Genomic DNA, 18,647 nt, shown 5'->3' with positions numbered 1-18,647 from the left:
GGATACTTGCATAGTAGCAATATAAAAAACAGAAAGTGTCCAGTTAAAAATATTTGAGAAATATTTTATAATTATTAGTTGACACTTACCTGACATGCTTGTCTAAATTGATGGGTCGTGTGAAGAAATCCTATAACTACCCCCAGCCACATCTAGCTATGTGGATGGTCCCAATTGTCTTGACATGTACACATGTTCCTGAAACACAATAAATGGCGGTAATCACCCCCAGACACACATGGCTAACGTGATGGGTCATGTAATCATCTGGCAAAGTCTTTTGTTTAGACATAATACCAACTCATACTACTACCAACCAATTGAAACATTGTCATCGCTATAGTAGGAATCTGCAGGTAGCTAAAGCCAACCAACCAGGTTCAATGTTAGCTAGCTATTATTAGGCTATAACTAAGACTGCAAATGGATTTCTGATTAGAATAATATTAGTACACAGATCGTACACGTAATGTTAGCTAGCGAGCCAGCAAGCTAATGTTGGCTAGTTAGCTAACAGTACGCTTTAACTTGCAATGAAAATGACTTTCTGACAAAATTAGAAACATGTAATATCTGAAAATGTACCAAGACTCTTACCCGTATACATGGATGAACGCTTCACAGCAGACTGGACCATTTAACTATGTTTTGTTTTGTTTGGCCAGCTTTGTGTCAAGTCACTCCGGTTCACACTGACCGTGGCGTGTGCAGAAAGTAGAAAATCACTTTTTTCAACTGATCTGTCGATAGCGCCTGCTAAATTAAGGGCATCAATGTTGTTGATAAAAGTAGCAAAACTTTTGCAGTTCTCGATGGCTAATATTATATATTTCAAAAACGGCGCGGTAGAAATTAGTATCAACACATACTGAGCAGCTCACGTTATAAACAGAAGCATGCTACATGGCAGACCAATCCAGACTCATCTCCCGGCATGTTCAGTCCATCCATGATCTCAGCCAATCATGGCTAGCGGGAAGGTTCCTGTTTTTTCCGTGGCTTAACCAACTTGGCCCGTAATTTAACAATTTTATTTGTATTTACAGATGGAATACAAGTTTGTTATTAAAAAATGCATTTTGATTTAAAAATATTATGTTTAGGGTCAAATGCCTCTCCTGTGAGGTAGTTTCCTGAAACAAGTCACATATATTTCACCTGTATAGTCTGGTGTGACAGGGCTTGTGTGTGTGTGTGTGTGTGTGTGTGTGTGTGTGTGTGTGTGTGTGTGTGTGTGTGTGTGTGTGTGTGTGTGTGTGTGTGTGTGTGTGTGTTTGTGTGCGTACTTGCATGGCTCTCTATGCTCATGCGTGCCTGTGTGTGTGCTCATTTCTTCTCTCTGATGACTAGCTGACTGCTGCAAGCAAGGGTTCAGCTGGAATCAGTCAGCTTTTTCGCATCATCAAACACCATGATGAAATCGCAGAACCCCCATTATGCCGTTTAGATGTGCGATGGGAGATGATTCATATCGGAGGCTTTGTTCTGGGCCCTCATTATTATTTGTCTTTGCTATGCAGACAGCCGTATCCCTCTACCATTCTGACATCTCATTTATTTACATATGTTTTGGGTGTGTAGGTGCAAAGTGAGGGATTCATGACTTCGGCTGTGTCTTAAATGGTACCCTATTCCCTTTGGGTCAAAAGTAGTGCAATAATGGGGTGCCATTTGGGACGCAGATGTGGTCTCCTGCTTAAAGCTAGAATCCTTAGTTTCTACATCCATTTTTTGACTTAGAAATAAATTATATACTGTCCATTCGGAAAGTATTCCAACCCCTTGACTTTTTCCACATTTTGTTATGTTACAGCCTTATTCTAAAATGTATTTAATAAATGTTTTTCCTCATCAATCTACACACAATACCCCATAATGACAACGCGAAAACAGGTTTATGGACATTCTTGCAAATGTATTAAAAACAGAAATACCTTATTTACATAAGTATTCAGACCCTTTGCTATGAGACTTTGAGCTCAGGTGCATCCTGTTTCCATTGATCATTCTCTAGATGTTTCTACCTGTGGTAAATTCAATTCATTGGACATGATTTGGAAAGCACACACCTGTCTATATAAGGTCTCACAGTTGACAGTGCATGTCAGAGCAAAAACCAAGTCATGATGTCAAAGGAATTGTCCGTAGAGCTCCGAGAGAAGATTAGGGGTACCAAAAGGGTACCAAAAAATATCTGCAGCATTGAAGGTCCCCAAGAGCACAGTGGCCTCCATCATTCTTAAATGGAAGAAGTTTGGAACCACCAGACTCTTCCTAGAGCTGGCCGCCCAGCCAAACTGAGCAATCAGGGGAGAAGGGAGATGTGACCAAGAACCCGATGGTCACTCTGGCAGAGCTCCAGAGTTCCTCTGTGCAGATGGGAGAACCTTCCAGAAGGACAACCATCTCTGCAGCACTCCATCAATGCCAATCAGGCCTTAATTGTAGAGTGGCCAGACGGAAGCCACTCTTCAGTAAAAGGCATATGACAGCCTGCTTGGACTTTGCCAAAAGGGACCAACAGACAATAGAAACAAGATCCTCTGGTCTGATGAAACCAAGATTGAACTCTTTGGACTGAATGCCAAGTGTCACGTCTGGAGGAATCCTGGCACCATCCTTACAGTTAGCATGGTGGTGGCAACATCATGCTTAGGGGATGTTTTTCAGCGGCAGGGACTGGGAGACCAGTCAGGATTGAGGCAAAGATGATTGGAGCAAAGACCCTTGATGAAAACCTGCTCCAGAGCGCTCAGGACCTCAGACTAGGGTGAAGGTTCACCTTCCAACAGGACAACGACCCTAAGCACACAGCCAAGACAACGCAGGAGTGGCTTCGGGACAAGTCTCTGAATGTCCTTGAGTGGCCCAGCCAGAGCCCGGAATTGAACCCGATCGATCTCTGGAGAGAACTGAAAATAGATAGATTTTGAGAGGATATGCAGAGAAGAATGGGAGAAACTCCCCAAATACAGATGTGCCAAGCTTGTAGCGTCATACCCAAGAAGACACGAGGCTGTAATTGCTGCCAAAGGTGCTTCGACAAAGTACTGAGTAAAGGGTCTGAATATTTATGTAAATGTGATATTTCAGGGTTTTTTTTAAATAATTTTGCAAAAATACATTTTAGAGTAATAATTTAGAATATGTCAAGGGGTCTGAATACTTTCCAAATGCACAGTATATACCCATTCATTCTTGAAGAATATAACTTGTAAATACCTCATGAGTTTAGTTCTACTGTCGTACCCTACCAGGACCCAAAATATAAGCTTGTTTTACTCCAGTGTTTGTTAACAAAGTTAATGTAAACAAATACTGAACATGGTTAAAACTATCATTTTGATATCATGGATGGTCAGTCCTTTCTTACATAGCTCTCGCTTTGAGTTTAAGAGTGGTTACATTTCTCAAGCCCCCCAGTCATCAACATAAATATTCATGTTTCTACACTTTGATGTAATGGTAGTTTATGAGACCAGTTGCTCCCTTAACTCCCGCTCCGGTGCTCAACACCCTGCAATGAAATTAAGTCATAGAGCTTCATAACCAGGTTACCATGGATACACTAAAAGCACTGTAGCTATACCTCCTCTTTGCTGCTGCATCATAAATTGGAAAAGGCACTATGGGCCAACATCTCTTAACGGTTATTACTACAAAAGAAGACGGCCAATACATCATGAAAAATATGGATTAAATGGATCAGTAGAGTCGGTGTGTGTCTGTGTGTATGTGTCTGTCTTTTTCCATGTGTGTGCCTGTGCATCGGTGCGTGTGCATGTCCTCTTCTAACCTCTTGAGATTAAGAGAAGAGATACTTTAAGAGAAGTGGAATCACAATCTATGATGTATGTACTGTGCTGATAATTACAACGCAGTCAATTTCAGGCTGTTGTGAATTCAGTGTATGCAATTGTATGATCAATTTAAACGCTACACTCACTGAAATTATAGCCCTTTCAGTAACTCAAATGACTTCAATCTTAATCAATGGACCAACCACAATTGAGGGGATTGTCATAAAGACCACACACACAAAATGAAATAGTAGCTGAAAGGGTAATTGAATGAGTTGATCTGTAGAGTACACCCTAGGTCACACACTCATTCCACCTCCGAGCCAAATCTCAAATTACAATCTGCACGGCCACAAAGCAGCCACTATTTTTTCCCCTCTCATCAAATGAATATCCAGTTGAATCACATTGTTCGAGTACAATACTCCATCTGGTAGTGATGGGGAGGAACATCAATACAGTGGTGTATCGCAATATTTTTGGGGATGATATTATATTGATTCTCTGACAACGAGTATAAAAAAAGGTAGTTAACGTTAGCTAGTGCTTGTCGGCTGTACCTTCGCCATAACTCTGGTATCTCTTCTTCCATAACTTGATTTCCACAATCTTTTTACATGTTTTCAGCACTTTTATTAATATGACTTGTCAAAACTTGTTTTCTCATGGCTCTCTCTTGTCCCTCTGCAGCAGACATATGGTGAGAAATATGTTTGGAACATCAAATCGCAATATACTGTATATTTGCAATACATATAGAACCGTGATGCATATAGATTCACAATACATATCGTATCGGGACCTAAGTATCATTATAATATCGTATCGTGAGGTCCCTGGCAATTCCCAGCCCTACTGTCTGGGAAGATTCATATTTAGTATTAACTCTGACAGATGCTGCTAAAGTTGGTAGTAGTGACACATTTGGAATTCCCCCTGTTCTATTTCTGGCAACAGAGACCCTCTTTATGTCTGAAACAATACCGTTTCTTATTTCGCTGGCAGAAAAATTAGGACCCATAACTGAATCAGGGACCAGTAGCATATCTGCTTTATTGTACTATCTTGTTTTCTGTTTGTTTCCAGACTAAATTGCTGAAGGTTAAAACCAATCGTAGAGTAATGTAATACAGAGATCGTACTGAAAGGACTGAATGGAAAAAAGGGGGTCCATTTTATTACTTGTCTTTCTCTGGATTGGGCCAAATAGAGACACACCCCTATGTTAGCCTAATCCAAGGCTTTATTTTACCTTTCAAGACAAGTCTAGTGGCAGCACTCCCACTTTACCACATCAGTCACCAGCTTCATTAATAAGTGCATCGATGTCACCACAGTGACCGTACATACATATCCCAACCAGAAGCCATGGATTATGGGCAACATCCGCACTGAGCTAAAGGCTAGAGATGCCGTTTTCAAGGAGTGAGACACTAACACGGACGCTTATAAGAAATCCTGCTACGCCCTCCAACGAACCATCAAATAGGCAAATTGTCAATACGGGACAAAGATCGAATCCTACTACACTGGCATTGACGCTCGTCAAACTATCACATATTACAAAGGGAAACCCAGCCGTGAGCTGCCCAGTGACTCGAGACTACCAAACGAGCTAAATGCCTTCTATGCTCGCTTCGAGGCAAGCAACACTGAACCATTTGTGTGAGCACCAGCTGTTCCGGACGACTGTGTGATCACACTCTCCATAGCCGCAGTGAGTAAGACCTTAAAACAGGTTAACAATTACAAGGCCACAGGATCAGATGGATTACCAGGACACATACTCAGAGCATGCGCTGACCAGCTGGCAAGTGTCTTCACTGACATTTTCAACCTCTCGCTGACCCAGTCTGTAATACCTACATGTTTCAAGCAGACCACCATAATCCATGTGCCCAAGAACGCCAAGGTAACCTGTCTAAATGACTATCGCCCCATAGCACTCACATCTGTAGCCATGAAATGCTTTGAAAGGCTGTTCACATCAACACCATCATCCCAGACACCCTGGACCCACTGCAATTTGCATTCCGCCCCAAATTATCCACAGGTGACTCAATCTCTATTGCACTCCACACTGCCTTTTCCCACATGGACAAAAGGAACACCTACGTGAGACTGCTGTTCATTGACTACAGCTCAGTGTTAAACACCATAGTGTCCACTAAGCTAAGGACCTGGGACTGAAGACCTCCCTCTGCAACTGGATCCTGGATTTCCTGACAGGGCGCCCCCAGGTGGCGAGGGTAGGCAACAACACCTCTGCCATGCTGACCTTCAACACAGAAGCCCCTCAGGGATGTATGCTTAGTCCCATCCTGTACTTCCTGTTGACCCACTACTGAGTGGCCGCGCACAACTCCATCACCATCATTAAGTTTGCAGATGACACAATGGTGGTAGGCCTGATCACCGATGACAATGAGACAACCTATAGGGAGGCGGTTAGAGACATGGCAGTGTGGTGCCAGGACAACAACCTCTCCCTCAACGTCAGCAAGACGAAAAAGCTGATTGTAGGCTACAGGAAACGAAGGTCCGACCACGCTCCCATTCACATTGACGGGGCTGTAGTGGGTCGAGAACTTCAAGTTCCTCTGTGCCCACATCACTATGCATCTATCATGGTCCAAACACACCAACACAGTCGTGAAGTGGCACAACAGTGCCTCTTCCCCCTCAAGAGGCTGAAAAGATTTGGCATGTGCCCTCCGATCCTCAAAAAGTTCCACAGCTGCGCCATTGATAGCATCTTGACTGGCTCCATCACCGCTGGTAGGGCAACTGCTCAATTAGTATTTGGTAGCATTGTCTCTAAATTGTTTAACTTGGGTCAAACATTTTGTGCAGCCTTCCACAAGCTTCCCACAATAAGTTGGGTGAATTTTGGCCCATTCCTCCTGACAGAGCTGGTGTAACTGAGTCAGGTTTGTAGGCCTCCTTGCTCGCACATGCTTTTTCCGTTCTGCCCACAAAGTTTCTATAGGATTGAGGTCAAGGCTTTGTGATGGCCACTCCAATACCTTGACTTTGTTGTCCTTAAGCCATTTTGCCATCACTTTGGAAGTATGCTTGGGGTCATTGTCCATTTGGAAGACCCATTTGCGACCAAGCTTTAACTTCCTGACTGATGTTTTGAGATGTTGCTTCAATATATCCACATAATTTTCCTCCCTCATGAAGCCATCTATTTTGTGATATGCACCAGTCCCTCCTACAGCAAAGCACCCCCACAACATGATGCTACCACCCCCGTGCTTTACGGTTGGGATGGTGTTCTTCGGCTTGCAAGCTTCCCCCTTTTTACTCCAAACATAACAATGGTCATAATGGCCACACAGTTCTATTTTTGTTTCATCAGACCAGAGGACATTTCTCCAAAAAGTACGATCTTTGCCCCCATGTGCAGTTGCAAACCGTAGTCTGGCTTTTATATGGCGGTTTTGGCGCAGTGGCTTCTTCCTTGCTGAGCGGCCTTTCAGGTTATGTTGATATAGGACTCGTTTTACTGTGGATATAGATACTTTTGTACCTGTTTCCTCCAGCATCTTCACAAGGTCCTTTGCTGTTGTTTTGGGATTGATTTGCACTTTTCGCACCAAAGTACGTTCATCTCTAGGAGACAGAACGTGTCTCCTTCCTGAGCGGTATGACGGCTGACATTGCTCCCAAGGACGAACCAGACTTGTGGAGGTCTACAATTTTTTTTCTGAGGTCTTGGCTGATTTCTTTTGATTTTCCCATGATGTCAAGCAAAGAGGCACTGAGTTTGAAGGTAGGCCTTGAAATACATCCACAGGTACACCTCCAATTGACTCAAATGATGCCAATTAGCCTATCAGAAGCTTCTAAAGCCATGACATTTTCAGGGATTTTCCAAGCTGTTTAAAGGCACAGTCAAATTAGTCTATGTAAACTTCTGACCCACTGGAATTGTGATACAGTGAATTATAAGTGAAATAATCTGTCTGTAAACAATTGTTGGAAAAATTACTTGTGTCATGCACAAAGTAGATGTCCTAACCAAGAAATTTGTGAGTGTATCTAAGTGTATGTAAACTTCCGACTTCAACTGTACATAGATTGATTCAGAAGATAAGGTAGTTTAAGTTTAATAAGGTAGTTCAGTTTAATAAGGTAGTTGTCATGCTTTGTCATCCTTTGTCATGCTCTCAGGCACACAGTACGCCTTTCACTCCCTTTGTTGTGAAATTAGTACGGAGTGTTTTAATGCATCACAACATTTACAGTACTGATATAGGCTCTTCTCCCTTGTGCCATTAGAGAAGCATCTGTCTCTGTTCTGCTAAGATCCATCTCAGTACTACACCACAGTCTATAAGAGAAATTCTCTCAGGGCAAACAGCCCCGTCACCCCAGCTGTTTTATTTACAATGAAGAATTATCTCAATCCACGCACAGAATATTCAATGTACCTACAGTAAAGAAGGCTTCATTTCTAACAGTTTGTCTCTGAATTAATTATTTTTTAAATGATGTTTATTGACTAGGAATGATTATCTCAATCCAGGCACAGTGTATTCCTATTTACTTACTGTTATTCATTTAAAACAGTTTGCCTTTGGATTAATCAAACAATATGATATTTATCCTCATATTTAAATATGTGCTAAGGTCGTTTTATAGTGTATTTCTCTCAAAAGTGAGAGAAACATTTTGGAAGACAGTTCAGAATTGCGTAAGACCATGTAAGAAGAGGAATCTGTCTCCAAGACGGAGCAGGCACTGTGTTCTGTCTCCACAGAGCCAGTTGTATTTCCTGCCTCGCTCCAATCTGCTCTCAATCCAAACCTTGTCTGGGTGAAGCAGCTGGTTGGCATGGAAACATGTAGCCTGTTTTAATTTCTCTCACTATGTGAGTAATGCTAACACAACACTGAACACAACTAAAGAGAGGTGGGCCATTTAAGCTTCAGACATGGCAATCATCTTGAGAGAATTATTACATTTTGATGTGGAGTCATCGTTTTAAATTTAGGCTACAGCCTAAAAATTGCTAGAAAGCACTTCTAATAAGGAATTCCCATGTTCTCATTATGCTGCATGTAAGAACATGTAATTATTGTACTTATCAGTAAACATTGTGCATGACATTAGTCTTTCAGAAACACACACACAAACATATAAACAAGCGAACAAAGACAATGATGCATTTTCTCTGACTCACATTTGGCTCAGACTAAAATGAGGATGAGTCCCTGGTAGGTTAGAGTATCTGTTTCCTGGTCACTCATTCTTTGATAGCCAATGAGGTGAGGACATCTCCTCCAAAGCTTGTCACTGAGGAAGATGAATACCAGCTGCCTATGCAATATAAATCTCTGCTCCCGTAGTCAGCAGTCTCATGGTGGCGGTAGGAACCCGGGCTTATGCACAGAGACACCTGGTTATGTCATGTTGCTGAACTACACTGTGATTTGACACTTTAAGATATTTTCTTTGGGCACTTTAGCTTGACATTAATTTGAGTTATATGATTACATGGCAGGAGAGTTCATACGGACAGCTGACTCTATCCTATTGTTTGTTGGGCCTCTCGGTGTAAACGTCTTCCGTCTGCTGGCTATCAGAAATGGCACATCATACCTTGTGGACCTGAGGGCTGGGCCAGTGTTAAGCGTGGGCACACTCTAAGCTTCTGATTCACTGTGTGAATAACGCCTGATGGGAAATAACAACAGAGTGCTATATATATATATATGGGGAGTTATCAGGAAGGTGATAGAGTCCAGGTGTGCCTGATGAGGCACAAGTGTATGTAATGATCAAATCAAAATCACATTTTATTCGTCACATGCCCCGAATACAACAGGTGTAGACCTTACAGTGAAATGCTTACTTACAAGCCCTTAACCAACAATGCTTTAAGAAGTTTTTAAGAAAAAAAAGTACAAAAATAAAGAAGTTAAAAATAGAAAATAAAAAGTAACAAATAATTCAACAGCAGCAGTAAAATAACAATAGCAAGGCAGGGGGTACTGGTACAGAGTCTATGTGCAAGGTAACCGGTTAGTCGATGTAATTGAGGTAATATGTACATGTAGGTAGAGTTTAAGTGACTATGCATAGATAATAAACAGAGAGTAACAGCAGTGTAAAAGAGGTGTCTGGGTAGCCCTTTGATTAGCTGTTCAGGAGTCTTATGGCTTGGGTGTAGAAGCTGTTAATAAGCCTTTGGACCTAGACTTGGTGCTCCGGTACCGCTTGCCATGCGGTAGCAGAGAGAACAGTCTATGACTAGGGTGGCTTGAGTCTTTGACAATTTTTAGGGCCTTCCTCTGACACCGCCTGGTATATAGGTCCTGGATTGCAGGAAGCTTGGCCCCAGTGATGTACTGGGCCGTACGCAATATCCTCTGTACTGCCTAGCGGTCGGAGGCTGAGCAGTTGCCATACCAGGCAGTGATGCAACCAGTTAGGATGCTCTCGATGGTGCAGCTGTAGAACCTTTTGAGGATCTCAGGACCCATGACAAATCTTTTCAGTCTCCTGAGGGGGAATAGGCTTTGTCGTGCCCTCTTCACGACTGTCTTATTGTGTTTGGACCATGATAGTGTGTTGGTGATGTGGACACCAAGGAACATGAAGCTCTCAACCTGCTCCACTGCAGCCCCGTCGATGAGAATGGGGGCGTGCTCGGTCCTCCTTTTCCTGTAGTCCACAATCATCTCCTTTGTCTTGATCACGTTGAAGGAGAGGTTCTTGTCCTGGCACCACACGGCCAGGTCTCTGACCTCCTCCCTATAGGCTGTTTCATCGTTGTTGGTGATCAGGCCTACCACTGTTGTGTCATTGGCAAGCTTGATGATGGTGTTGGAGTCGTGCCTGGCCATGCAGTCATGAGTGAACAGGGATTACAGGAGAGGACTGAGCACGCACCCCTGAGGGGCCCCCGAGTATCAGCATGGCAGATGTTTTGTTAGCTACCCTTACCACCTGGGGGCGGCTCGTCAGGAAATCCAGGATCCAGTTGCAGAGGGAGGTGTTTAGTCCCAGGGTCCTTAGCTTAGTGATGAGCTTTGAGGGCACTATGTTGTTGAATGCTGAGCTGTAGTCAATGAATAGCATTCTCACATAGGTGTTCCTTTTGTCCAGGTGGGAAAGGGCCGTGTTGAGTGCATTGAAGATTACATCATCTGTGGATCTGTTGGGGAGGTATGCAAATTGGAGTGGGTCTAGGGTTTTTGGGATAATGGTGTTGATGTGAGCCATGACCAGCCTTTCAAAGCACTACACCTTTGAAGTGCTAGTCAATGCAGAAACAATGATGGGTAGCCAGGGCCGGTGCTTAGTAAACCGGCGACGTCGAATGCCGGAGAGGAGGAGCAGGAGTAGACTTGACAGTCCATTAATTATAATCCACATAATAATTCACATTTCCTGTTGCTGCAGGATTATTTTCCTGTGGTAGCAAACTGTCTCAAATTAAAATCCTACATCTGTAAGACTAAAGCATGCAATGTTTCAGAAAGGGGAAGGGCCCAGGCAAGATCACACGGTGGCGCCGCTCCTAGTTAAATCAACTTAGAAGTGTGAAGTCCCCAGCGAGTTCCTCATGCGAATGTAGCCTTACTGCCTTCTTAGGTTATTCCGGACGGACTTAGAGCGTTTGTTAAAGCAAGGCGTTGTGCATGCCACAGACAGCACACCCTCTGGGCTATAAAATCCCTTCGAAAAGGCTGATAAAGAGGATGAAAAGCTGCAGAGAGAGGATGGGCTTGTGAGATAAGATGTTCATGCAGTGTTGTGACATTTAAAAGGATCTGTGTTGTGAGGTGAGGTCACCTGGTATTCCTCACTGTTTGAGATCTGGGCCCATCACAAAACGTATTGGTGTATGACTGCTGATCTAGGATCAGGTTAGTATTTTAGATCATAATGGAGAAGATTATATATGAACAGGGAGGTCCTGATCCTAGATCAGCACTCCTACTCTGAGACACTTTGTGAATAGGAGCCCAAATCCTTGAGCCACTCCTTCAAGGATTCCACTGTATCCATCACTTGTCCCTGATGACGTCACCAATCAAATCCACTTTGACACGGTCTGGGATGCCTGTATCCCAGTGCTTTTGAGAAATATACTGCTTGCTTAAGCTTATCTGGAGGAAAACCATGTAACGTAAATTTCAAGGCAGAGATTCATCTCTCTCTGCAGGATGAAAATCAATAACCTTTCAAGTGGGAGTCAATGCAGAAACAAATAGCTAACAAACCCGGGTCGTAAATTAGCACGGGCTCCTTGCACACGTTGGTTGTAAAGAGAAGAGATGGTGCTTAAGTATTCTGTTGGCTCATGTCACTTTACAGGATTGGCCTGCTCCAGGGTAATGTAATGGTCAGAGAGCTGAAGAACTTTGAATCTTGTAAGGCCACGTTACCTGAGGAGAGCCATTCATTGCCAGAGAATTGGATGATAGACCTATGTAGATAATATCCATTACTTAAAGTATCTATGAATCTGGGAGGCAAATGGCAATAACAATGGGAATTGGATGGGAATAGTTCTCTCTCCATGTTTCAGCATCACGGACAGTTTGTCCTTCCCTTGCCTCACCAACTCTTCCTCTTACCCTTTGGACTAGCTGATGCCAGGCTCTTTTTACGTCACATACATCCATAACAGACCTCATGCACCTATGGAAATTTCAATGCTTTGAACTATGTTGTAGAATCATGGTTTCACCCAACAGTGTTTTCTGTTGGTTATTCTCCATGAATGCTCTCAATGACGAATGAGTAGGGTGTCCAAATAAATGGATGGATAAAAACACATCACTAGGTATATATTGTCGCACTGGAGTGGAAACACATGTCCAGTGCAAAAATATGCAATTATGTTGTCATAATAATGTAGAATATTTTATTAAACATTTATCAGGAAAATATTAATCAGAGCACATTCACTTATGGGTAGGCTACGTTCTCCCATGCCCCTATGCTGATGACTAGCACTTTGGGACCTTTTTATTTGATTAGACTTGAACTCAGATATGAGGAGTGCTTGCTCTGGTTCTGGTCCACCTAAGTGCACTCAATCCATTCTGGAACCCCACCCACGTACAATGTAATGCCACTATACTTTTTTAAGAAACTGTCTATACTTCCCAGAGCTCACAAAATGTTATTTTCGGGGGTTCCGTGGCGTTTATAGGCTGTGAGGGGAAGATAAAGTGAGGCCGGTTGTCTCTTTAAATCAACGCTGCAGTGTTGATGTGCCCTCGAGCTGAGATGTTAAGAACCATTTCCACCTCTGCGGCAGGAAACCTTACCAAATAGGCGCACGAGATCTCTTCAGACGACGTAGCCTACCGAGTGAAACCCATTCCCATGGTTACTTGTGCTCTTTGGTCGCTACCAATCTTGGAGAGAGAGGCAATGTGTCAATCTTACAAGCTACTGGAGTGATAATTTTCAGCCTCTCTCTAGCGAATGGCATTATTCAATTTGTATTTTGTCCTTTTTTATTCCATCCGCAGAACTCCGTGGCAGTCGCCGCAATCCATTTACCGCTGGCTGGTACGCCTAACCCCTCTGCGTTGCAATCTGTTGATAACTCGACTTGCAAGCTGCAGTTTATTGTCTTTCGAAATGGGAAACTCTTTCCTTGCACAGGGAATTCGTCAAACCTTGCAGATGATGGAAAACGTAGGAGCGTTTCGACACCAGTTGCTTTCACCAAATTAGGTAAGAGGAAATGCATGCATTTTATCATCATGGCTCTGATGTCAACGTTGTCTAAAAGTATGATCCGCTATCGACAAACACAGGGACACGCACATGCATGCAAAAATGAAAAAGTGCGCAGCCTGTAGAGATTTGATCCATATTACATATTTTTGTTAAAAACACAACTATGTCTAAATATTTTTTATCCTAAACACATAGCCTAATTCACACCACATTTGACAAATCTTCATATGCGTGCTATTTCTTTTTATTGTATAATATTTTTGTCGTTACCATCCTCCTGATGATATCTGTGGCAGATGTTTTAATAGCTTTTAAATCTTAAACACAAACATGTCAATGAAAGATAGATATACATTATGAAAATAGGCAGAATTAATAATAATTTATGGTTGTCGGACAGTAAAGTGTGTGTGTGGTGTGTGGTGTGTGGTGTGTGTGTGTGTGGTGTGTGCTCGTTTCTTGGATGTTGCACTTAGACTTTCCACTTGGTTTCCCTAATTTAATGTGTTGCTTTCTTGCAGATGGGTGCAGCATCGGGAGCGCCGTGCACTCGGTTACCATTGCTCTCAGGCACTTCGCGCTGGGTGTAGACCCAACTGCAGCCTATTGGGATTTTGACCTGCTAGATGGGCACGGTGGCTGGCGGGCAGAGGGGTGCCACATAACAGGCTCCACGGGCAACACGACCACCATTCATTGCACTCATCACAATAACTTTGCGGTGCTAATGGTGAGTACAGAAGTGACCTTATTCCAATCCTCTCACAGGACACCCTTTCCCTGGCTATCTCGCGGCTTGTTGCTTATAATGAATCCAATACATCATTTTGCACAAAGGAGTAGTCACGTGCCTTGCCAACCACTTCGTGATATAAGGGACCTTTCAAAATCTTGCTTTATTGTTGTAGCCTATTCCCACAGAGGAAAATGTAATGGGGAGATGCGCAATGGAACCATGGCTGAGGATTGTATTACTCGTTTTTTCTACATTTTGGAAATACGAAGTTGGTTTTCTTGTCTGCCACCTCTGCTAAAGGGAGTACGGCAGCTCAAATCGAAACGATGCTCAATAGAACGAGCGCCTTGTCAGTATTCGCCTGCTAGTCAAGCGCAAGTGGTGTAGTAATTGGTTGCAACCTTCTTCCACCGAAATGTTCGATTGTAAAGAAAGCTATCATTAAATCTATCTCGCGCAAGTTGGTCGCGGTGTGTATTTACGAATACCTTCTCCTGTCGACGTCCCCTATTAAAATTGATTTCATGAGGATAATACCGACAGCGCAATGGCATCGCATCGCTCAGTCATTCCGTAGTGCCTCTTTGCCTAGTCCGCGTTTGGAAGGACAGAGATCCTCCGGATGTTTACCGAAGACTGGGATTCGCTAGATTGGGAGGTTAGTCCTTGTAGTGCATGAAAGTGTTGTTCTGTGGAATGTTGGTGTCTTCCCGAGTTGCTTTTATCGGAATATTTTAATTTCGTTCTTATTCCAGTGGGTAGACATATGTCGGTTACAAAGCAGACGGGAGAAAAAAGCGGCATAATGAGAGCAAGGGATGGTGTGCATGGAATATCAAGCTGTTGTCAGATTGAGCGCAGATGTCAGATTGTCATTGCGTGGGGCTGTGGCAATGTAAGCTATGTATTTAATATACAACCTGGGCTAGGGTAGACGCTTTTCACTTCGCTTGATGGCAAGCGGTTATTGGTATGGTGGCAGTCAGCGCACAAGCAAGGTGAGATCGCAAGGCAATTTAGTGAATAGACCTGACAACAGATTCATGATTTGAACTTCTGGGCACGTCAATTGGAAGTGCTAGTTGCGGTGGGCGGGTAGCTGTTGCAGTCTGGTCTCTCCAATGAAAGCAGATTATACTGTATTATTCCTGTGTTTGCGTGGAGACCGCGCGCGCTTTACTAATGCAGTCACCACACCCGCAGTAGTATCTGCAGTGCCCGAGAAAAGGACCCTTATTTACAGACTCGTGACATCACAATTTTTTTCTGCACTATCTCTGTTGCGGTATGATTTCTCCCTCCTGTCTGACTCTGTATTACTGAACTTGTTGCGTGATCTCCTCATGGTAAACTGGAACTGTTCTGGTAATGTGTTGTCTACCACCAGATGTTATCTTGTAATGTGTTATAAACTGATGTTAGTGACTCCAGCATGGTCATTGAAGCAAGTTTGGATCCCCCCAAAAAACTTGAACACAGCGGCCTTGATGTACAGAATGACAACAACTGTATTAATGCTATATCTAGTGATCTCAACAAGTTGCAAACTCTACCCAAACTTTTAGTGTGATCATTGAATATACAAGTAATGGTGAATAGATGTAATGTTACAATTAGAAAAAAACAAGCATTTATTTCAGAAATGGTCATAGTGTATGTAGCTGTGGTATGATCATCTCAGATATCCTACATGGGCAGTTCTGCAGCAGAGTGTAATCAGATGATACAGTATTCACCTCTGAGGTGAACCACTGCCTGGACTGCAATAAAGTAGAGCCAACATGGCACCGTCTGCCCTCGAATGAGCCACAGTCAAATCTCTGCCAGGTACAAGACAAGAAACCATTAGAGGATAAATCTACAACTTTGAACAGAATGACACAGGGGCAAACAATCAAAGACAGTTTTGAGAGATGGCAAAGCGAGAACCATCATCTCGTCTGAAAGGCACACTAGCAATCTCCGGCTCTAATAATGTAGGCAGTTCTCATTCAGCACTTTGGGGCTTGTGTGGAGATGATTAGTCCACTAAAAGTGTGACGGTCCAATACAATTTTCCCTGGGGATTGGGATCCAGTTATGGTTTGTTATATTGAAAGCAATTTAATGAGATTCTTTTGATTTGGCTTAGGAGAATGTAATGCTAGAGAGTCTCTCTCGTAGACCTGTGACCAGAATGCTAAATGAAAGGAAGAAGGAGAATTTCATTGAAAGAGCTCTTGTTTCTGTTTGGATTAGTCCCTAGATACAAATATAAATATAGATATGAATAACATTAGATATTTTGGAACTTTTGGTTCATGGAATAGACAGCAGGTAGATTACTAATATCACCAGTTTCCTTATAGTATGTGAAAACCAAATTATATTATAAGATAGTAATTGGTATTGGGCTCATTAAAGAAGAGATGGTGAGCTCCCTTGCTGTGTTGATTGTTGAGTCATATGTTGACAAATCGGAGGGATAGGAGACTCATAGCATGATACCTTTCAGGTTTCAGAACCATGGACAGTTCCTTCTGGAGCTGCCTGCTGAATCTCATGTTATTGAAGACACCGATATGTTTGTATTTTAGTAAATCTGAGAGATAGGAGACACATAGCATGCTGAGCTCCCAGGTTCAGCACCACTAATAGTTCCACCACCCCCAGCCTAGCCACCTTATGAGCACCAAATTCTATTTAAAATATGATTTTTTGTACCTAAATGAAATTGAAGATAGGATTAATGTTGTAGCATGCTGGACCCCATGTTTCAGCACCATGGACAGTTCCAGTTATCCCCTTGCCTTGCTAAATCTACTTCTCTACATAACAATATATTGTGCTATATGTTTGTTTGTGTTAGTAACTGAAAGATATGCTGTAGGTTGACTCTCCAGGTTTCAGAACCATGGACAGATCCAGTCTCCCCTGCACACAGTATCCTTTGGGAATGCCAAATTATATTATAAAAGATGTTTGCAGTTGAGTTACTCAGATGGAAGATACATGCTGTGGCATGCATGCTCTCGGTTTCAACACCATGGACAGCTCCAGCTCCAGTCCTTCCCTTGCCTTCTTGGTGTGTGTACTATAGCCCACTAGGCCTGTGTCTGTAGGGAGGGCAAGGCTGACTCATTCATTTACAGCATTGCAGTCTGATCGTTCATCTTCATCAGTGACAGTATTTCTTTTCCCCTTTTAACCTGTGTGTGTGTGTCTATCACTGTCAACCATGATGGCATTTTTAGATGGGGCTAAACATAAGGTATAGTCTGGGAGGCAAAGTCCTCTCCATGTTATTGCTCTAGTGCTCTCACCTGTTTAATATGCAAGGACAGACCTTTACAGAGAGCAGAATGCAGGGAAAAGCTGGCTTTGTCAGTATCCAACCATGACAAAGGCTCCAAAGTCGTAAGCCAATAGAAGAGGATCTATTGAGAGATGCATTTCTATAGCCTGTAGGGGAGACTGACTGTGTGATGCTGAGTGGACATGCATAGCACGCTAATAGATTCCCATAGACTTCCAGTCATTGCGCTAATGCTAGTTAGCTCAGTGGGGTTGGAAAATAGTGCCCCTTTTGTTCAGTGCCGGTATTACCGAATATCTTGCGTTGGCACAAGGTCGATATGAAGGTATGACGATCTAGATTCCGCCCAATGCCTAGAGCCGTGGCATTTTAAGTCCTAGAATACACCTTTGTACCACGTAGTGCACAAAACCCATCTAATAACAAAAACATGGAAATTAATAAACTATGCATTCTGTGGATAAAGGAAATACTTTTTGTGAGGATAGTAATCTGTATTGAGAGTATACCAATGGCAAGCAGGAGAGACCGTGTACATGTACTCTCTTTGTCTCATCCTTCTTATCTGTTGGCATCATTGTGGTGGAATTATGCATGCTGTTTTGACTCTCCCAACCTCAACACGCATGCGCGCACACACAAACACACACACACATACACACACAAATAAACCCACACACCTACACACACAATCCCCCCCCACAAACACAACCCCACCATGTTTGTGTTGGTGTCAGACTGTGTGATAACGATGAGGGTTAGGGCACCGCTAACGATTTGTGAGCCACTTACCCATGCTTAACTCTGACCCCTGGCTCGCCCACTCTTGTTTTAAAGATGGATGCATATGGAGAGGAGCACAAATCCATTCCCATGTATGCGTAGGAGATCAGCATCACTACGCCTTCTGGTTTCTGACTGAGAGACTCATTCAGTCTGCTGTGCCGGAACATAGAATCAATTCTCCTTTTGTACTGTCTGAGAGGAGCTTTCCAAAGAGTTTTGAAGCTGCTTGAGGACACCTGGGGATAAATGATCCTTTTGATTAGAAGGTGACTTAGTTTCTTACTCAGTTGAACAATATTATAACATTTAGACA

The 18,647-nt window shown here is 42.9% G+C and overlaps 1 protein-coding gene across 1 annotated transcript in view; it reads left to right on the top strand.

Annotated features, from left to right (window-relative positions):
* The window catches only part of LOC120046488 (adhesion G protein-coupled receptor A3-like), a 321,556-nt gene that overhangs the window by 192,572 nt on the left and 110,337 nt on the right, over nucleotides 1–18,647 (top strand). The window contains exons 13-14 of the mRNA XM_038991766.1: nucleotides 13,304–13,511; nucleotides 14,039–14,247. Of these exons, the coding sequence (XP_038847694.1) occupies nucleotides 13,304–13,511; nucleotides 14,039–14,247 (417 nt within the window). The remainder of the gene's footprint in view (nucleotides 1–13,303; nucleotides 13,512–14,038; nucleotides 14,248–18,647) is intronic.

This window comes from Salvelinus namaycush, chromosome 4, assembly GCF_016432855.1.
Source record: "Salvelinus namaycush isolate Seneca chromosome 4, SaNama_1.0, whole genome shotgun sequence".
Taxonomy (NCBI): Eukaryota; Metazoa; Chordata; class Actinopteri; order Salmoniformes; family Salmonidae; genus Salvelinus; species Salvelinus namaycush.
The sequence above is the reverse complement of the archived record's forward strand: the minus strand, read 5'-3'. Positions and strand labels throughout refer to the sequence as shown.